At 41.2% G+C, this 22,581-nt stretch overlaps 1 protein-coding gene across 2 annotated transcripts in view; it reads right to left on the bottom strand.

The window, feature by feature from the left end:
* Nucleotides 1-8,072: 8,072 nt before the first annotated feature.
* The window catches only part of tp73 (tumor protein p73), a 47,143-nt gene continuing 32,634 nt past the window's right edge, over nt 8,073-22,581 (bottom strand). For both annotated transcript variants that reach the window (XM_029719782.1, XM_029719783.1), the window contains 10 exons: nt 19,239-19,425; nt 18,809-18,924; nt 17,985-18,094; nt 17,200-17,345; nt 16,853-16,935; nt 13,171-13,295; nt 12,803-12,921; nt 12,395-12,530; nt 10,779-10,872; nt 8,073-10,566 (listed from right to left, as the gene is read on the bottom strand). In XM_029719782.1, coding sequence (XP_029575642.1) covers nt 10,168-10,566; nt 10,779-10,872; nt 12,395-12,530; nt 12,803-12,921; nt 13,171-13,295; nt 16,853-16,935; nt 17,200-17,345; nt 17,985-18,094; nt 18,809-18,924; nt 19,239-19,425 — 1,515 coding nt within the window. In that variant the 3' untranslated portion in view covers nt 8,073-10,167. The remainder of the gene's footprint in view (nt 10,567-10,778; nt 10,873-12,394; nt 12,531-12,802; nt 12,922-13,170; nt 13,296-16,852; nt 16,936-17,199; nt 17,346-17,984; nt 18,095-18,808; nt 18,925-19,238; nt 19,426-22,581) is intronic.

Here is a 22,581-nt window from a genome sequence, read left to right as displayed (position 1 = left end):
TACGGCAGGCAAGATTAAAAGAGCTTCGAAAACGCTGGGCCAATGTGATAGATTCCATAGAAATAGAATCTATGGATTATATTTCTATGGTAGTTACACTAGGGTTTTAGGAGCACTTTTCCAGGCCCCTGGCAAATTTAAACATACCCCCTTCATTGAAAATACAATGGCAAAATATTAACTACAATTATATATGACACAATAATAATTTCACTTTTTTTCCAGTCACACCTTTACTTTCAACTCACGTGCTGTTTTATGTCTGTAGCCTAAGATAATGCTCCATATTAAATAGCCTACTTATTAAGTCTCTCTAGGAATAATAACATACAGCAAAATACAGTGCCTTCAGAAAGTATTCACACCCCTTGACTTTTTCCACATTTTGTTGTCTTACATCTTGAATTGAAAATGGATTAAATTGAGATATTGTGTCACCTGCTTACACACATACCCCATAATGTCAAAGTGGAAGTATGATTTTTGAAATGTTTAAACATGAATTAAAAATGAAAAGCTGAAATGTATTGAGTCAAACCTTTTGTTACAGCAAGCCTAAATAAATTCAGGAGAAAAGCTTTACTTAACAAGACACATAAATTCCATGGACCCTGTGTGCAATAGTAGTGTTTAACATGATTTTTGAATGACAACCTCATCTATGTACTCCACACATACAATTATATGTAAGATCCTTCAGTCGAGCAGTGAATTTCAAACACAGATTCAACCACAAAGACCAGGGAAGTTTTCCAATGCCTCGTAAAGAAGGGCACCTATTGGTAGATGTGTAAAAAAAAAAACAGACATTGAGTATCCCTTTGAGCATGGTGAAGTTATTAATTACACTTTGGATGGTGTATCAATGCACCCAGTCACTACAAAGATACAGGCGTCCTTCCTAACTCAGTTGCCGGAGAGGAAAGAAACCACTCAGAGATTTCACTGTGAGGCCAATGGTGACTTTAAAACAGTTACAGCGTTTAATGACCGTGATAGGAGAAAACAGCATTGTTGTTATTCCACAATACTAACCTAATTGACAGAGGGAAATTAAGGAAGCCTGTACAGAATAAAAATATTCCAAAACATGCATCCTGTTTCAAATCAAATGAAATCAAATTTGATTAGTCACATGCACCGAATACAGCATGTCTAGACCTTACAGTGTAATGCTTAGTTACAAGCCCCTAACCATTAAAGAGCAGCAGTAAAATAACAATAGCGAGACCATACACAGGGGGTACCGGTACAGAGTCAATGTGCGGGGCACCGGTTAGTTGAGGTAATATGTACATTTAGGTAGTGTTATTAAAGTGACTATGCATGGATGATAACAGCAGAGAGTAGCAGCGATGTTGAAGGGGGGGGGGGCGTGCGCAGTGCAAATAGTCTGGGTAGCTATTTGATTCGATGTTCAGGAGTCTTATGGCTTGGAGGTAGAAGCTGTTCAGAAGCCTCTTGGACCTAGACTTGGCGCTCCGGTACCGCTTGTCGTGCGGTAGCAGAGAGAACGGTCTATGACTAGGGTGGCTGAAGACTTTTAGGGCCTTCCTCTGCCTGGTGTAGAGGTCCTGGATGGCAGCAAGCTTGGCTCCAGTCATGTACAGGGCCGTATGCACTACACTCTGTAGTGCCTTGCGGTCGGAGGCCGAGCAGTTTCCATACCAGGCAGTGATACAACCAGTCAGGATGCTCTCGATGGTGCAACTGTAGAACCTTTTGAGGATCTGAGGACCCATGTCAAATCTTTTCAGTCTCCTGAGGGGGAATAGGTTTTGTCGAGCCATGACCAGCATTTCAAAGCACTTCATGGCTACAGACGTGAGTGCTATGGGTTGATAGTCATTTAGGCAGGTTACCTTAGTGTTCTTGGGCACAGGGGCTATGGTGGTCTGCTTAAAACATGTTGGTATTACAGACTCGGACAGGGAGAGATTGAAAATGTCAGTGAAGACACTTGCCAGTTGGTCCTCGCATGCTCGCAGTACACGTCCTGGTAATCTGTCTGGCCCTGCGGCCTTGTGAATGTTGACCTGTTTAAAGGTCTTACTCACATCTTACTCACTTGGTTCAGTCTGCTTTCCACCAGACACTGGGAGATGAATTCACCTTTCAGCAGGACAATAACCTAAAACACAAATTAAATCATATCAAATCAAGCTTTATTTATACATCACACTTCAGACATGGAATGCCACGCAATGTGCTTCACAAAAAATAATAAAAACAATGAAAATATTGAAATATTTACTACTCAATAAACATAAGAGGATAAAAAACAAAAGAATAACAATAAAAACTCAACAACTGAAAATCACCCTATGGAAAAGCAAAGTTAAAAAGATGTGTTTTAAGATCTCTTTTAAATATGTCCACAGTTTTGGCCCCCTCGTGTTCACTGGCAGGCTATTCCAGAGGCTGGAGCCATAGTAACTAAAGGTTGCGTCTCCATGCCTCTTGGTCCTAGGCTTTGGGATAGTTAAAAGGCCAGTGCCAGAGGACCTGAGGGACCTACTGGGTACATAACTTAAAAACATGTCTGACATGTATTGGGGTGCACAATCGTCGATTGATTTAAAAATCAATAAAATAATTCTAAAACTCAGTGTAGAGACCTTAAAACAGGTGTAATGTGTGCTCTCCATCTGGTCTTGATCAGTACCCGTGCTGCAGCATTCTGTATGTTTTGCAGTTGACCAATGGCTTTCTTGGGTAGACCAGACAGGAGATTATCAGCCTGAGAGAGAAATGGCAGTGGTGTAAAGTACTTAAGTAAAATGACTTTAAATTACTACTTAAGTCGCTTTTTGGGGTATCTGTACTTTACTTTACTATTTATCTTTTTTTACCACTTTTACTTCACTACATTCCTAAAGAAAATTGTATACTTTTTACTCCATACATTTTCCTTGACACCCAAAAGTACTAGTAACAATTTGAATGCTTAGCAGTATAGGAAAAATATAAAATTCACACGCTTATCAAGAGAACGTCCCGGGTCATCCCTACTGCCTTTGATCTAGTGGACTCACTAAACATAAATGCTTCCTTTGTAAATTATGTCTAAGTGTTGGAGTGTGCTGTCAAAAAAAGTAATAAAAAGGAAAATTGTGCCGTCTGGTTTGCTAATACAAGGAATATGATGTATAGCATTTACTTTTACTCATGTATGACAATTGAGTACCTTTTCCACCACTGTACTTAAGTACATTTCAAATCTGATACTTTTAGACTTTTACTCAAGTAGTAATTTACTGGGTTACTTTCACTTTTACTTGAGTCATTTTAGTCAAGTATGACAATTGAGTACTTTTTCCACCTCTGAGAAACGACCACACCATGGCAATGTTCCTCAGATGGTTAAAAGCTATTTTGGTCACATTCCTAATGTGTGATTCTAAATTGATTTCAGAATCTAAAATAACACCTCGATTTTTAAAAAATCTTTATTGAATTAAAATGTGTAACCAGATTCTCTCTCTGTGCTTTGGCTACAACAATAAGTACCTCGGTCTTGTCTTGATTTAGCTGGAGGAAGTTGTGAGCCATCAAAGTATTTAAATCACTAATACCGTCTAATAATTTATCCGTGAATCTAAAATCCTCTGGTGACACAGAAATGTAAAGTTGTGTATCGTCTGTGTAGCAGTGATAATAAATACTGTGCTTTCTGATAACGCTGCCAAGGGGTAACATATATAAACTGAACAGCACTGGACCCAAATCTACACGGGAGTTGCTTACCAAGAAGACAGTGAATGTTCCTGTGGTCGAGTTACAGTTTTGACATCAATCTACTTGAAAATCTATGGCAAGACCTGAAAATGGTTATCTAACAATGATGAACAACCAATTTGAAAGAGCTTGAAGAATTTTGAAAAAAAGAATGACCAAATGTTGCACAATCCATGTGTGGAAAGCTCTTAGAATTACCCAGAAAGACTCATAGCTGTAATCGCTGCCAAAGGTACTTCTACAAAGTATTGACTCAGGGGTGTGAATACTTATGTGAAAGAGATATTTCTGAATTTCATTTTCAATACATTTGCAAAAATTTCTAAGAACATGTTTCACTGTTATTATGAGGTTTTATATGTAGATGAGTCAGAAAAAAAAACGATTTAATAATTTTTTGATTCAGGCTGTAACACAACAAAATGTGGAATAAGTCAAGGGGTATGAATACTTTCTGAAGGCACTGTATATACTTTTGACAAGTTTGAAGATTGTCTTCTTTACAGTAGGTCGAGGGCCATGTCCCAATGTAGGCTACTCGTTGAAGGACCGATATTAGCATTTTTTGTGAATCATGTTCAAATAAGCTTTAAGGACAGATGTGGACTCCATTCAGATGACTTGGACTCAAGTCAGACTCGAGTCACAAATATGATGACTTGCAACTCAACTTTGACTTTAACACCAATGACTCGTGACTTAACTTGGACTTGAGCCTTTTGACTCAAACTGACTTGATACCCTCCCCAAGCCCAAATATAAAAAATTATGCTATTAAAAAAAGTGTTAATTTAATTTAACGGATTACAGTTTGAATCAGACAGCATCCAATCAAATTGTGCCAGCTGAGAAAAAGTTGCGCGTGGCAGTGCAGAGGAACGTCGGTGAGTGAATTCAGATGGAGCCCTTGGAAAGATGATACCCAAAATTATTATTTTCGGATATAAAGACTACGCTGTATCAACAAAATCTTACAAAACATGCGGGAAGAAAATGACAGCTGGAGGTGCAACAACTTCCAACTTTGTTCGACATTTGAAGCTGCACAAAGAACGGTAAGTCGTGGCTAATATAGCCGGCTTTAAATCAATGAGCCTCCACACAGTCAGTCAGTGCGGGAACGTGATCATTGCACCCAAGATTGAGCTACAACTGGCTAGGCAGTTGGTAGCCTAAATCCTGCCTGATGTTACTGCTGTTCCTAAAGCCATTGACGTATGTTAGCCTACTGTAACCACTCAGACTGTGTGTGTGTGTGTGTATGTGTGTGTGTGTGTGTGTGTGTGTGTGTGTGTTAAGGTTGGGAGATTGTGTACAAGCCTACATCGCCCGATTGCGATAGTCGATCGCGATTGGGGGGGGTCTTTCTTATAGCCACCCATGTATTTCCATGGAAATATAAAGTTTATTTGGAAAGTAATAAATGTATTTTTAAAAGCATTCATGATTTGCGTAAATGTAATATACTAACTATTACTCTTGTTAAAAATATGAAATGGTATTAAATTTGGTGAAGAGCACATTATGACTTGTTTAGGACTCGAAACTCAAAGTTTAGGACTTGAGACTTGACGTGGTACTTGTCGGTCTTGAATTGAGACTTGACTTGGACTTGCCTGTCTTGACTTGGGACTTGACTTTGGACTTGAGTGCTAAGACTTGAGACTTACTTGTGACTTGTAAAACAATGACTTGGTCCCACCTCTGGCTATAAGTAACTTTGTGGCGCTTCACAATCAATTTTAGATACTTTCGGATGATGAGCGAAAAATGCTAATATCGGTCCCATGAGTTGAATGAGACTTGTGCCAGAAATGCTAAAACGTTAGCATGTGGAAACAGTGCCAGGGAAACTAAACCAAAGCATGGATTGTCATACCTTGTCCATAGACTGCTTACAAGGTTAGGAAACCAATGTGTCATTTTGTAATTAAAGTAAACTTTCCCTTTAAGCATTTTTGGGGAAGGATTCATAATGTTGTTCTCCCATCCTCATGTGTGAATTTAGGTCATTTTAACATGAACATGTGTGTGTGCACATTTGACCTGACTCTGTGTGAAAAATCAATTATTTACACCGCTACTGCCACATAGTGGCCATTTCAGGAAGCCATGATATCCACATCACTGGTCATCTTCACTGTCCCAATCAGAAGGCAAGTCACTGGGCACAGACATCAGTTCAATTTATAGTTTTGATTTACGTTTGGTTGAGTTGTCAACTAACATGAATTCAATGTGAAATCACCAAAAAATGTCACCATGTCATTGGATTTAGGTTAAAAGTTGGGTGAAAAAAATACAAAATGACCTTAGGTTGATTTACTTTTTACACATACAATCAGTTTTCCATGTTGATTCAACGTCATCCCATAGATTTTTTGGGTTGAAATGATGTGGAATCAATTTTGATTGAACCAGTTTTGCGCACTGGTAATTGACTCTGGTGTCTAGGCTACCCTTGTGGTGACTCTCAGTAGATGGTCAATGTACACAGTATACTTCAACATGACAGTACTGGTTCTTTTGATAAACACACTAGACTACTATATAAACAACAAAGAGATATGATATGTCTGCAGTGCTTAACTTTGGCATGATCTCACCGGAACTGAGCACCGGCACCTCAAATGTTCTACTGCTTGAGTTTCTGTACCTCATAGAATATTAGCTCAAAGTTAGCACCTAAATATAAAAACAGTACCGGCACTCAAAAGGAGTATCGGCACCTATTTCAGTCTAGCAATGTATGTTGCACATATGACATACACTGCCTTTAGAAAGTATTCACACCCCTTGACTTTCTCCACATTTTGTTGTGTTACAAAGTGGGATAAAAAATGTTTTAACTGATTTTTTTTGTCAGCAATCTACACAAAATATCCTGTAATGTCAAAGTGGAATAAAAATAATAAAAATACTGAAAAATAAAACACTAATATATCTTGATTACGTACGTATTTAACCCCCGAGTCAATACATGTTAGAATCACTGTTGGCAGCGATTACAGCTGTGAGTCTTTCTGGGTAAATCGCAAGATCTTTTTACACCTGGATTGTGCAACATTTGTGCAACATTCGTCTTGGTAAGCAACTCTAGTGTATATTTTGCCTTGTGTTTTAGGTTATTGTCCTGCTAAAAGGTAAATTTGACTCACATTGTCTGTTGGAAAGCAGACTGAACCAGGTTTCTCTCTAGGATTTTGCAGGTGCTTAGCTCTATTCCTTTTCTTTTTATTCTTAAAAACTCCCTAGTCCTTGCCAATGACAAGCATACCCATAACATGATGCAGCCACCACTATGCTTGAAAATATGAAGAGTGGTACTCAGTGATGTGTTGGATTTGGCCCAAACATAACGATTTGTATTCAGAAAATACAGTTAATTTCTTTGCCACATTTTTTGCAGTTTTACTTTAGTGCCTTATTGCAAATAGGATGCATGTTTTGGAATATTTTGTATTGTGTACAGGCTTCTTTCTTTTCACTCTGTCATTTAGGTTAGCATTGTGGAGTAACTACAATGTTGTTGATCCATCCTCCAATCACAGCCATTCAACTCTGTAACTGTTTTAAAGTCACCATTGGCCTCATGGTGAAATCCCTGAGCGGTTTCCTTCCTCTCCAGGCAACTGAGTTATGGAGGAATGCTAGTTAGGAAGGATGTCTGTATCTTTTTAGTGAGTAGGTGTATTGATACGCGATCCAAAGTGTAATTAATAACTTCACCATGCTCAAAGGGATATTCAATGTCTGCTTTTTTTACCCATCTACCAATAGGTGTCCTTCTTTGCGAGGCATTGGAAAACCTCCCTGGTCTTTGTGGTTGAATCTGTGTTTGAAATTCACTGCTCGACTGAGGGACCTTACAGATAATTGTATGTGGGGTACAGAGATGAGGTAGTCATTCAAAAATCATTTGAAACACTATTATTGCACATAGAGTGAGTCCATGTAACTTATTATGTGACTTGTTAAGCACATTTTTACTCATGAACTTATTTATAACAAAGGGTTGAATACCTATTGACTCAAGACATTTCAGCTTTTCATTTTTATTCATTTGTAAAAAAAAATCTAAAAACATAATTCCACTTTGACCTTATGGGGTATTGTGTCTAGATTAGTGACACAAAATCTCAATTTAATCAATTTTAAATTCAGGCTGTAACACAACAAAATGTGGAAAAAGTCAAGGGGTGTGACTACATTCCGAAGGCACTGTATATCCAATGATCTTTAGAATTGAGAATCCAACAACATGTAGATAGACCTTATTAGGCGAACCCATGTTTTTCTACATTTAGGAAAGAAAGTTGCTCCACACCTATACGTTTCTGTAAAGCACACTTTTTAATATTCATGATTTACAAGAAAAAACACTGTACACGTACAACCTCAAATAAGAAATGGAAATCAATATAAACAGCGATATTGGTACATTGTTACACATTGTTATAAAAAAAAGAAACACTTGAGACAGTACCGCTCCAGAAATATCAAAACAAAGTGACAATCTACCATTTACAAGTTATGACGTTGGCCTAATACTGATTATAAGCACACTGAACATGAAATGATTTCTATTCTCTATTCTTTTCAAAGCAGTAAAGTGCTTTATTCTGCTTAACTGTTGGGTGTTAATGGAAGGTATGCATCCCTTCCTGTGGACTCAAGGACTGTTTTGCACTGAGTATTGGAAATGGCATTATTCACAAACCCTTTTTTAATAATAGCAAAATGATCACTGACTTTTGCCCATGTACTATGCACTTGATAGGAGTGGCTGCGGTCAAATTGTGTCAAAATAAGACACCACACAACATTTTGAAACTGGAGTCATTCTCCTTTTTGTGCCACCCTGTTTTACGCTAACCCATCAAGCACAGGTGCATCATGGTTAAGTATGGTATCAACTACTCAACGTGAACTACTAAACATGACTGTTTGAATCAATATCGAAGCAAGTGCCATGCAGTGGAGGAGAATTCCAGAACACATACAGTAGTGGCATGGGTTAGTATGTAAAAACTGTCTAGATCAAATGTTGTGATTATGTATCTTCAAGGGAGATATATACAATACAAATAACTTGCTTTGCAGTTTGAAATACAATTCCACACAAGATATTGCTGTAAAAGAAATATAGCGAAACACATCAACTGAATGAATTGTTCATGTGGTGGTGTACAGCAGGGTTGGAATCATGGCCTAAATTCAGGAATTCCATATCAATTAATTGATTTTATAGCACATTGGGAGTGTGTTACTACTAATAAAGAATTCTATAAAAACAACCCATTTCATTTTAATACAAATTTTGTAAAGTGATTAAAGCCACAGTCTGGGATTTGGGAAGCTGTCAGTTATGTGATTGTCCGTATACCCTCACTGCCTTGTTCTCAAATGAACTCAATCAATCTGACTTAAAAGGCCTACTTTATGAAAAAGGGGGTCCTCTGTGATTGTCTTCCAGTAGCATTGCCCACTAGATACAGTACCTGAGCGTGACCTATCTAATACTGTTGTTTAGCTTTCCCCTCTTCGTTTCAGGCAACAGATACATCACTTGAATCTATTTCGCCTGGCCAATCGACTGTACAGGGTGGCTTCGTCAATCCATACAATCGTATCAACAACCAGGGTAGTTATCCAACGTGACACGGGGGAAAATCGTTCCAATACATCGGCTACTATAGACACAAGAGTCAGGGGGTACAAGTACTCCACCGAACGAAACAAAGGGTTTGGGGTTGAAATGTAAGACAACGGTGTGCTTCTGTTCTGTAAATATGATGCTTTAGCACAGGAGTGATCGAGAATTAACACAATACGAAGATCATGACCACGCTGATACACTCTTGTATGTACTTGGATTTAAATTGAAACTCTATACATCTGTCTGTGTGAACAGTTATACCTTAAGGAATCTAAATACACATATTAACCTTTTTCATTTGACCACAAATCTAATACATTTTACAGAACATTATGTACATATTTACACCAAAAGAACATTTCTTGATCCAATTGAGTACAGGTATGTGATGGCTTGTTCAATGGAATCTAGCCATACGATGACATATTGTGAGCATTTCTGTTTCAGGCTCAAATGTACTGACTTAATTATGACGAAGTCAACTGACTTTTAGTAAGCTGTACTGACTTAGCTGTACTGACTTACAAAAAAACAATAGAGAAATTGTGCTACATACTGGTTGTCCTAAGCCAACCAATATGTAAAGCAATATAAAAAACCAAACAACACTAAACCAGGCCCCTGATGGACATCAGAAGAGTCATCTCACTCTCTCCCTCTCCTTCTCTTCCTCACTCCCTCTCTCACTCCCTCTCTATCTCAGTGAACATAAAGAGTCCCGTTCTCGCCATCTCGCTCTCCCCCTCCCTCTGTATCGCTCTCTCTCTCCCTCAGTGGACGTCACTTTCCATGAACTCCTCCTTGATGGAGTTCTTGTTGCTGCGTGACACTTTGCAGTCGGGCATGTCAAAGCCAAAGTCGGCCCACTCATCTGCGGCGGCAGCGACTGCCTGGGGCCCACCTCCCGGGCGGTTGGATGGGATGGTAATGGTGTGGCGCACACGGAAGTGTACGGCCTCCATGACACGCTGGCGCTGCAGCTCGCCGCCGGGGACGATGGCCATGGCGGCGGCTGCCATGTTGCTGCTGGAGCGGAGGAGCTGCTGGCCATAGTGGTCTTGATGGTGGGAGGAAGGAGGAGGTCCCACCCCGCCTCCCTGCTTCATGTCCTGCAGGCCCCGCCAGATGGCCAGGCGGAACTGCTCTGGGATCTTTAGAGCACTCAGGTCCTAGAGAGAGACAGAGAGAGAGAGAGCGAAGGAAAGGATTGACAGAATGGAAGGAGAAGAGAGAGAAAGGAGGAGAGTGAATGGTAGAAAGAGAGAGTGAGAGAGACTTAATAGACCTCAGGCCACACTGATCCAACCAAACCTGACCCCCCCCCCCCCCCCCCCCCCCTTGGACTGGAATGATTTGCAGAGAGAGTGAATGGGTATTTTACCTCCATGGACAGAGTCTGGAGTTGGTAGAGACTCTGCAGGCCCTGCAACGTGAAGTAGTCGATGCAGTTCTGGCAGCCCAGACTGGTTAGAAAGCTGTGTGGAGAGAGAAGCAGTGCCACTTAGATTTAAGACCAGAGTTAGTGTCCACTCCACCGCAGCCAAATTTATGTAGGGAGACAATGTCTACTTCGGTCTACTTCATGTGATTCAAATCCACTACCAGAGTTAACTGTAATTTTATTAAATGGTTAAAAATGCCAGAAATTTGCTTGTCTGTACAGATGTAGGATCTTAATTTGATCACCCTGTTGCAGGAGAGCTTTCCTGCAATGCAGGACATTTTTAACTTGTAGTGTATTTGAGGTTTAAAAAGGCTTCTGAAGTTGGTTCATTTCCATTTAGAAAGTTCAGACTTGATTTTCCATTACGAAAAATATATCAACCCCTACAGAAATGTCCATTAATTATAATCCACATAATAATTAACATTTCTGGTTGCAGCAGGATTATTTTCCTGCTGTAGCAAAACTGGCTCAAATTAAGATCCTACATCTGTACCTATCGTAAAACTAAAATGATGGTTTCATGTCCAATAAGGAACAAAGAATATTACAATAAATTACAAATGGAACCATATCTCAATGACTATGGTTATTAATTTCCCTCAAATCAAATTCATGCAGTTGTATTAAAGATTCATAAAAGCCAATTTGGTTGAATTAAAACCTTTATTATAAATACATGGATATAAAATTCTCGTCTACAAACACTTTAAACAAAACAAAATGTACAAAACAGTATACGATAATAACCATGTTCATTCTAATGCTGCTTTTTGTCTGGGTACAAACAGTGCAAAATGAAAGCCCTAGCATGATGATAAAACAACGTCTTAGTTTGAATGCAATGCTACGCACTAACAGATTAGAAAAATAGGGTTCTAATGTTCCAATACCCATTTCCCTTGTATTGTGCATATGATTAGAGGGAATTAATGAAAATAAGATGTTAAGATGGACAAGTTGTTCATTTAGATTTGAAAAACATAATATTAGAATTCTCTGATGGGTAAACATACTGTACTGCTTATACAACTCCCCAAACCTTAGGAAAGTGAATCAGCAACCTATTCTTCCAAATCCGACCAGCAGAGCATTCACTTAACATTGCAACAAAACCCCAGAAATGTCTTACTATCAGACCAAAGTAATGGAATACCGATTCATTAAAGCTTGATGGAATTTTTTCCAGTTGCTTTTAATTTAGCTACAGTCTTATACAGTTCAATGTAAATGGACGAAGTAGGTACACAAAATGGCTGTGTTCTCTGTGAGAGAAACAATATGACCCAAATTATTCTAAGCTGCTCTGGGACATATTGTAGGCAGAGAAACCAAGGAAGATGAGATAAACTACCCTCCATGTTGGCAAACATGTCATGACAGCACCAATCCCATTTCAATCCTTACCAGAATATAAGGACCTTTTGGTGCCAAGATGGCGACTGCACAGATCTCAAACTGAAAAGGCCCTATGATCTATTTATCATAGATGGCTCTGACTGTTGGCTTGTGTCAGTGGGAGAGGAAGACAGTGTCATTGGAGGGGGAGGTACCTGACTAGGCTGGGGTCAGGGTTATACGGAGGGGGAGGGGTGCAGTGCGACGTGGACAACATGGACTGGCCACCCCCGTGTCCCCCGTTCATGTCACTGTTGGTCTGCATGTGGTGACTGTTGAGCATGTTGGGACCTGTGGGAGAGGGGTCAGGAACAAATCAATAGGCGCAATCAATAGGACAGTGCTCTCAGAATGATGTCATTCAGAGGTTTTTCAGAGGTTTGCCATAGGAGCTTCTAATGACTAGCCTCGTTCCACCATCCTGATCTCGCAAGATAACATTCTGAAAGGAAATAAGAGAGCACAGCAGTCAGGATGCTGGATCAGGTTATCTAATGGCACCCATTAGCTGTGATAACACACACACACACACAAACACACATTTTCCCCCGACAAACACTCACCCACGTGCCCCATGCTGGGGAGGGGATTTTGCTGAGACTGGTGGCTCCCATGGCCCCCGTGCAGCTTGTTCATGTTGGACAGGGGAGATCCATAGGAGGACGGGGATGCAACGTGGCTCCTGGGAATTGGAGGGGAGGAGAGGGAGATGACGGAAGTGTGAAAGAGTGTAATATTTGTGTGTGTGCGACAGCACAGGTGTATGCATGGATGGAATGAGTGTATTTGGGTTTAAGTGTGTGTGCGCGCACCTGTGTCTGTGTGCTTGTCTGTGTGAGTGAATGAGAGAGAGAGAGAGAGTGTGTGTGTGTGTGTGTGTGTGTGTGTGTGTGCATGTATGCGTATTTGAGCTGGTGTGTGGCTGACTTACTGTCTTTGAAGCAGCTGCTGCTGTTGTTGTCTGTAGGAGTCCACCAGCTGCTGTGGTACGAACTCCACCAGCTCTAGACTGTCCTTGATCTTCATCAGCAGGTCAAAGTTCTCTCTGCCGCGCACCTGCACATATAATATATATATATACAGTAGTTATATGATACAGTGTATATATAATAGTTATATCATACTACCGGTCAAAAGTTTTAGAACACCTACTCATTCAAGGGTTTTTCTTTATTTTTTACATTGTAGAATAATAGTGAAGACACCAAAAAAGTGTTAAACAAATCAACATATATTTTATATTTGAGATTCGTCAAATAGCCACCCTTTGCCTTGATGCCAGCTTTGCACACTCTTGGCATTCTCTCAACCAGCTTCATGAGGTAGTCACCTGGAATGCATTTCAATTAACAAGTGTGCCTTCTTAAAAGTTAATTTGTGGAATTTCTTTCCTTCTTAATGTGCTTGAGCCAATCAGTTGTGCTGTCACAAGGTAGGGTGTGGGGGGGTATAGAGAAGATAGCCCTATTTGGTAAACCACCAAGTCCATATTATGGCAAGAACAACTCAAATAAGCAAAGATAAATGACAGTCCATCATTACTTTCAGATATGAAGGTCAGTCAATACGGAATATTTCAAGAACTTTTGAAAGTTTCTTCAAGTGCAGTTGCAAAAACTATCAAGCGCTATGATGTATGTGGCTCTCATGAGGACCGCCACAGGAAAGTAAGACCCAGAGTTACCTCTGCTGCAAAGGATGAAGTTCATTAGAGTTGACTGCACCTCGGATTGCAGCCCAAATAAATGCTACAGAGTTCAAGTAACAGATACATCTCAACATCAACTGTTCAGAGGAGACTGTGTGAATCAAGACTTAATGGTGGAATTGCTGCAAAGAAACCACTACTAAAGGTCACCAATAAAAATAAGAGAATTGCTTGGGCCAAGAAACATGAGCAATGGACATTAGACCGGTGGAAATCTGTCCTTTGGTCTGATTAGTCCAAATTTGAGATTTTTGGTTCCAACTGCCGTGTCTTTGTGAGACGCAGAGTAGGTGAACGGATGATCTACACATGTGTGATTCCCAACGTGAAGCATGGAGGAGGTGGTGTGATGGTGTGGGGGTGCTTTGCTGGTGGCTGTCTGATTTATTTAGAACTCAAGGCACACTTAACTGCAGGGATACGCCATCCCATCTGGTTTGCGCTTAGTGGGACTATCATTTGTTTTTCAACAGGACAATGACCCAACACTCCTCCAGGCTGTGTAAGGCCTATTTGACCAAGAAGGAGAGTGATGAGTGCTGCACCAGATGACCTGGCCTCCACAATCACCCGACCTCAACCCAATTGAGATGGTTTGGGATGAGTTGGACCGCAGAGTAAAGGAAAAGCAGCCAACATGTGCTCAGCATATGTGGGAACTCCTTCAAGACTGTTGGAAAAGCATTCCTCATGAAGCTGGTTGAGAGAATGCCAATTGTGTGCAAAGCTGTCATCAAGGCAAAGGGTGGCTACTTTGAAGAATCAAGTCTAAAATATATTTTGATTTGTTTACCACTTTTTTGGTTACTACATGATTCCATTTGTGTTATTTCACAGTTTTGATGTCTTCACTATTATTCTACAATGTAGAAAATAGTAAAAAATAAAGAAAAACCCTTGAATGAGTAGGCGTGTCCAAACTTTTGACTGGTACTGTGTGTGTATATATATATATATATATATATATATATATATATATATATATATATATATATATATATATATATATATATATATATATATATATATATATATATATATATATATATATATATATATATATATATATACTACTCAAAAAAATAAAGGGAACACTTAAACAACACAATGTAACTCCAAGTCAATTACACTTCTGTGAAATCAAACTGTCCACTTAGGAAGCAACACTGATTGACAATACATTTCACATGCTGTTGTGCAAATGGAATAGACAACAGGTATAAATTATAGTAAATTAGCAAGACACCCCCAATAAAGGAGTGGTTCTGCAGGTGGGGACCACAGACCACTTCTCAGTTCCTATGCTTCCTGGCTGATGTTTTGGTCACTTTTGAATGCTGGCGGTGCTTTCACTCTAGTGGTAGTATGAGACAGAGTCTACAACCCACACAAGTGGCTGAGGTAGTGCAGCTCATCCAGGATGGCACATCAATGCGAGCTGTGGCAAGAAGGTTTGCTGTGTCTGTCAGCGTAGTGTCCAGAGCATGGAGGCACTACCAGGAGACAGGCCAGTACATCAGGCGACGTGGAGGAGGCCGTAGGAGGGCAACAACCCAGCAGCAGGACCGCTACCTCCGCCTTTGTGCAAGGAGGAGCAGGAGAAGCACTGCCAGAGCCCTGCAAAATGACCTCCAGCAGGCCACAAATGTGCATGTGTCTGCTCAAACGGTCAGAAACAGACTCCATGAGGGTGGTATGAGGGCCCGACGTCCACAGGTGGGGGTTGTGCTTACAGCCCCACACCATGCAGGACGTTTGGCATTTGCCAGAGAACACCAAGATTGGCAAATTCGCCACTGGCGCCCTATGCTCTTCACAGATGACAGCAGGTTCACACTGAGCACGTGACAGACGTGACAGAGTCTGGAGACGCCGTGGAGAACGTTCTGCTGCCTGCAACATCCTCCAGCATGACCGGTTTGGTGGTGGGTCAGTCATGGTGTGGGGTGGCATTTCTTTGGGGGGCCGCACAGCCCTCCATGTGCTCGCCAGAGGTAGCCTGACTGCCATTAGGTACCGAGATGATATCCTCAGACCCTTTGTGAGACCATATGCTGGTGTGGTTGGCCCTGGGTTCCTCCTAATGCAAGACAATGCTAGACCTCATGTGGCTGGAGTGTGTCAGCAGTTCCTGCAAGAGGAAGGCATTGATGCTATGGACTGGCCCGCCCGTTCCCCAGACCTGAATCCAATTGAGCACATCTGGGACATCATGTCTCGCTCCATCCACCAATGCCACGTTGCACCACAGACTGTCCAGGAGTTGGCGGATGCTTTAGTCCAGGTCTGGGAGGAGATCCCTCAGGAGACCATCCGCCACCTCATCAGGAGCATGCCCAGGCATTGTAGGGAGGTCATACAGGCACGTGGAGGCCACACACACTACTGAGCCTCATTTTGACTTGTTTTAAGGACATTACATCAAAGTTGGATCAGCCTGTAGTGTGGTTTTCCACTTTAATTTTGAGTGTGACTCCAAATCCAGACCTCCATGGGTTGATAAATTGGATTTCCATTGATTCTTTTTGTGTAATTTTGTTGTCAGCACATTCAACTATGTAAAGAAAAAAGTATTTAATAAGATTATTTATTTCATTCAGATCTAGGATGTGTTGTTTAAGTGTTCCCTTTATTTTTTTGAGCAGTATATATATATATATATATGAGGGGATGTGGTATATGGCCAATATACCACGGCTAAGGTCTGTTCTTATGCATGACGCAATGTGGAGTGCCTGGATACAGCCCTTAGCCGGCCATATACCACAAACCCCCGAGGTGCCTTATTGCTATTATAAACTGGTTATCAACGTAATTAGAGCAGTATTGGGGTCTGATATACCACGGCTGTCAGCCAATCAGCATTCAGGGCTCGAACCACCCTGTTTATAAATATATATCTTACAGGCATATAGTAAATCTCCTCTTCACCATGCCGCCGTCTCTTCATGCCTGGACTAGGAATGTTTGGAGGGGTCTGTTTGAAAGCTAAATGTTGGGAGTACAAACAATGATTTAATATCATGAAAATGAGCAATATGATTTTAACAAAGACATTCCTAATATCAATGTGCACAAACTATTCTATCATTTTTATTGCACTGGTGTATATGTTTGCATTGTGATCTGTGTCACTGTATGTATGTGTGGGCCCTGGTCAAAAGTGTTGCACTATATAGGGAATAATGTGCCATTTCAAGCAAAATGACCAAACATTTTGTAATGGTGTAGAGAGAGAGAAGGGCGACTCACTGCGTTTGTTGGCATTGTTGTCGTTCTTGGACATGTTGTCGCTCATGGCCTGCTGCTCCCTGAAGTGGTCTTCGTCTGCCTTGCGATCTCGCCCCGGACAGGCGCATATCCGCCCTTCAAACGACCTTCGTCCCAGCACCTGACCACTAATGGCAACAAAAAAAGGCATAATATATTATACGTTCATTTATAAGGTGTTGAAAGGCCTCATATGCTTACAACAGGTAATAAATCATATTATAATTGTATGCTCTTATTAAAGTGTTATCAAAATATTCTGTTACACTTTTCATATGCTATAAAAATTAATGAGTCACACAATCTATATATATATATATATATACCCCCAGTAATTTATTGGGTAAATCACCAACGTTTCGGCATCACTGTGCCTTCTTCAGGGTGACCCAATAAACTACTTGGAATTTATATATTGCGTGTGCGACTCTCTATTTTTATAGCTTATAGTTTATTCGCTGTTAGTCAGCACCTCTACATAAAATTATTTTCTCTGGGTGTGCGACCAGCTCATGTTTTTTATTACACTTTTTATATGAGCCATGTGTTTAGTAATGCACTTGAAATACATTCTTGATTTTTATGGATTTATATAGGCTCATAAGGAGCCATTGACTATTATGAATGCTTACAGCATGTTTATTGTGAGACAGGTGTACAAAAAGGCAGTTCAAATCAGCTGTGAGCTGTTATGACACACACATGCATGCAGGCATGAGCGCACGCACGCACACACACACACACACACACACACGTCATGGACTTACTCGCGTGTCTCTAGGGTGATGATGATGAGGATGGGTCTCCTGTTCATCCCTCCCACACAGCTGCTGTTGCACATGAAGTTGTAGAGGATGGTGGTGAACTCTGTCCCCACCTATCAGAGAGAGAGAGACCTTTACTGGCCAGTCAATCGTTAGCCAGCTGGCCAATCACCAGGCAGAGTGATAGCCAAGGCACCACATCATACCACCCCATGATGACACACTGAAGATTCCCATTTAAATAAAGCAAAGTTAATAGACTGAAAGACACAACCTTTATCAGGCCAGGGCTTCGCTTGTGTGAAACCAGCCCTAACGCATCAGACTGAATGTTAACGGACAAAATATAAGCTGTATATGTTATTACCTCTAGATGGCAGTGTTGCCATATAATGTTACATAGCAAAAGTCAGGCATGGGACCTATCTTGAAAATATCAATCAAAATCATGGGCAACTAAAATATAAAGTTGTAAATAGGTATACTACATCTAAATAACTAATTAGTATGAAGACTGTTGTTTTCTAGGTGATTTTAAATGTTAACCAACCACCATGTTATATTGCTGGGGTAGGCAAACCTGGCCCTGGAGTGTTATACAGACACATTATGTTTTTAATGGAACATTTGTTGTTTTAAGACCTGGCAGACCAGGTGTGATGAATTTAACCAATCACTGTTGGTGAGATGATTGGTAGAACCGGTTGTGTTGCCTGGTTGGGACAAAATTCAGTAGTGGCACCGGCACTCCAGAGTCCAGCACCAGGGTTGCCTACACATATTCTACCGTATTGTGTGGGCGTTCCTAGCTGAGGGGAGCCACTCACCTGTGGGTTCTCGTAGGGCAACATGACACTCTGCCTGCCTGTGACGGGGTCGTCCACATACTGGGACAGGTTGTTTCCCTCTACCCTGATCAGGTGGCTGGCTGGGGCCGCTTGGCCTGGGGGGTACAGGTCAATTAATCAATCAACTAATCAATCTCTCCATCCATTTAAACTTTCTTACATTTTCACAGTAAACCAAAACTACACTGAAGCAGTCTCTTTGGACCAGAGGTCCTATTGAAATGCCATTTCAGTAGAATTTTGGCATACTTCTGTCATATAGCAGACACTCTGAGAGTGGAATACCATAAGTGCATTTAAGGCAGTCCAACAACCACATTATACAAGCACTGTTGTGAGGCAAATCTGTTGTGGGATACGGGTCGATGACACAAACTGATATGTCTATCAAGGTGACGTGGTTGCTTACTGTCATTGAAGTCCCGTCCCAGCTCGTGGTTGGGGCAGCGTTTGACTACCTCGGTGACATGCTCCGCTTTCTTGTAGACAGGCATGGCACGGATGACACTGGCGTGGGGCGGGGCCGAGGACAGCTTGATCTGGATTGGACAGGTCTTGGCGATCTGACAGTAGAGCTTCTTCAGCAGCGGGGAGTACTGAGGAGGGGCAAAACATAAAGGGGGGTGTTATTTTTGACTAGTCACCGTTGTGGTGTCATTTGTTACTTAGCAAAAATCTCATCCACTTTGTTAATCATTTTTGGGAACACTTTACTAAAATCCTTCAGGTAGAATGCTTTTTTAAAAAGTTATAATTTATGAGCAGGTATGAGCCTTTATGTCTTAGCATGTTTCAGCATGATAATGCACAGCCCCATGTTGCAAGGATCTGTACACAATTCCTGGAAGCTGGAAATGTCCCAGTTCTTCCATGTCCTGCATACTAACCAGACATATCACCAATTTAGCATGTTTGGGATGCTCTGGATCGACGTGTACTACAGCGTATTCCAGTTCCCGCCAATACCAGCAACTTCACACAGCGATCGAGGAGGAGAGGGACAACATTCCACAATCAACAGCTGATCAACTCTATGCGAAGTTATATGTCACGCGGCATGAGGAAAATGGTGGTCACACTAGATACTGACTGGTTTTCTGATCCACGCCTCTACCTTGGAATTACCAGTCATGTGAAATCCATAGATTAGGGCCTAATTAATGTATTTCAGTTGACTGATTTCCTTATATGTGTCACACCTGCTCCTGCCACGCCCTCTAGTGCTCATCCGGTGCCTCCTTGAGCTGCCGCCACTCCCCCAGTGCTCTCTCCCTCTCCCTCTCTCTGTGTGTGTGTGTGTGTGTGTGTGTGTGTGTGTGTGTGTGTGTGTGTGTGTGTGTGTGTGATTGTGTGGGCGGAGACTGGTGTGCTGGAGTCAGAGCAGATCCCCCACCAGCTGCAACCTGTTCCATAATCAAGACCTCTACAAATACTCAGCGAGAATAACTCAGTAAAATCATTGAAATTGTTGCATGTTGCATTTCTATTCTTGTTAAGTGTATTTATTGGTCATAAGATGTGATGTCTAAAAAAATGTACTCTCTCTAACCAAAGTGCTGAGTGATGGTATTACTAGGGTATGAGGTGGAAGGTTATGAACACGGTTATCATGTCAGATTAGTAGGACTAGAACAAATTGAGTGATTTGAAACATGAGGCAAAATACATTAGGGCTTTATGAAGGCTGTAAAATTGGCTCCATCATGTCATAAATAAAAGGAGTATTCGGTTGCTGGAAGGAACATGATTACTATCTACCAGGCTGGACTTGCAGGTGTTGTAGAAAAGGGAGTAATAATTCCTGGAGGGAAGCATGTCAGTTCAAAAAGCCAAGTGTGTGTGTGTGTGTGTGTGTGTGTGTGTGTGTGTGTGTGTGTGTGTGTAAAAGTAAAATGGAAGAGTTAGTATGAGTTCAGTAGGGCATGCAAACATAATACAATCAAATCATAACTGTAGGCCTATTCAAACTCCAAACGGAATATTCAAGATCACAAGCTTGCTCAATTGAAGCAAATCTACTGAGGAAAGCACCAACTACATTGGAGATACTCAGCTAAGATGCTATCATTGACAGGCAGTGATGTATACTGCGAGTCTGCATTCAGCAGGACTTGAAACAGTTCTTCAGTACAAATGTTTGGATATCTAACTGAAGTACATAAGTGCAAGTGAAAAGAGCCCTTTGTACTCTTTGACAGGCACATCTGCCATTACCGATGCTGGCAGTCATCCTACTAAAAAGGAGGTTCAAATACATCCAAACTTATGGGAAGGGGGGGGGGGGCGGTTCTTAGCGGACGAGCTTCAACATGCCCCAACACTATCAAGAAAACCCCAAAATCCACCTGAGGATATCAAACCTTCCAGGAAAGACCGTTTTGTGGATTTGCTACAATGTATCTAAATGCAGATGTAACATTGTGCCCAAAAGACCTGGTATAGAAATAAACATTGTGCCCAAAAGACCTGGTATAGAAATAAACATGTACTGTTTTCAATGCAGAGATACATATGCTTTAGTCATTGACGCTACAAAAGCATTAACATGCTGTTCATACTCCAGTCGGTGGAATTAATCCCTGATCGTTTCGTTCTATTCTTAGGCCATGGTGAAAATGATGGAAAAGTCCACTATTTTCAATCATTTTAATTATACACCATCATCATAAACTGTGGGAGAAATATGTCATCTTTGTAGACTATCATCTTTTGTTCTGTGGGTTCCTGCTGTTTAATGTCAAAAATTCCCCATGGCGAATCCAACAGACAGCTTTGGGGGTGGGGCGGAGAAGGACAAATCTCTGTCTGAATTCCATATTGAGATACCGTTACTAAGCCTCCTGCAACCCTGCACCACTCACCCCACCTCACTCCAATCCCTTCTCCCCGCCCGCCCCGAGCCATAGCATAGACTTGAGACGTATGCGTAAAGCGGAAGCAAAATATTTGTGCCCAAAATCACCTATTCCCATCCTTAGCCTGCAAGTTCAGACAGATCAGCCATACTTTGAATAAATCATTTGAAGCTGTAAAACCACGACGACGTTTTCACAGATTCAGGGATTTTTTTCAGTGCATTAACAGATCCCTCGGATGCAGTCGAAAGGTCACCGTTCTCTGAACCCGCAAAACGACCCTTGCTAACCAGCATTCCCAAATCTGATTCTAACAGATATTGATGATTAGTGACACTTAACAAGGGTTGAATCTTAACCTGAGATAAGTGTACTGTACTTCAAATGTTACCACAAATTTCCGAATGATGTGCATGGTACATGCAAATATTCCGTGCATGGATGTCTCAAGTTCCGGTTCGACCCACACAAATCGATACGTTCTACTCTAGCTAATGCTTGTGGCCCACGCAGGAATCAAACCCACAACCCTGTTGTTGCCACCAGCACCAAGGTTTATCTACAATACTGAGTCACGGGAACCACACCGGAACAAAATGAAGCCCATATGAATCAATAACTCATCATATGAGTTACATGTGCTGGGCAGATGGTGATCATTTTGATAGGTTCTGTCACAGCTGAGAGCATGGCAGAGCAATAAATCACTCTGTCTCTGTATGCATCTGAGAGAGACGTCTGGACTTGTCCACTGACACATCTCCCTTCACTTATTCTATTTATTCCTCATTGTTTTACTGAAAGGTACGGAACTCCCATATCACATCTCCTGGAGAGCGCGTTCCACAGACAAGGGCGTTCCACAGACAAGAAAAGCCGAGTCACGAGCAAGCCCAA

The sequence above is a fragment of the Salmo trutta genome, chromosome 28 (genome assembly GCF_901001165.1).
Source record: "Salmo trutta chromosome 28, fSalTru1.1, whole genome shotgun sequence".
Lineage (NCBI taxonomy): Eukaryota > Metazoa > Chordata > Actinopteri > Salmoniformes > Salmonidae > Salmo > Salmo trutta.
The sequence above is the reverse complement of the archived record's forward strand: the minus strand, read 5'-3'. Positions and strand labels throughout refer to the sequence as shown.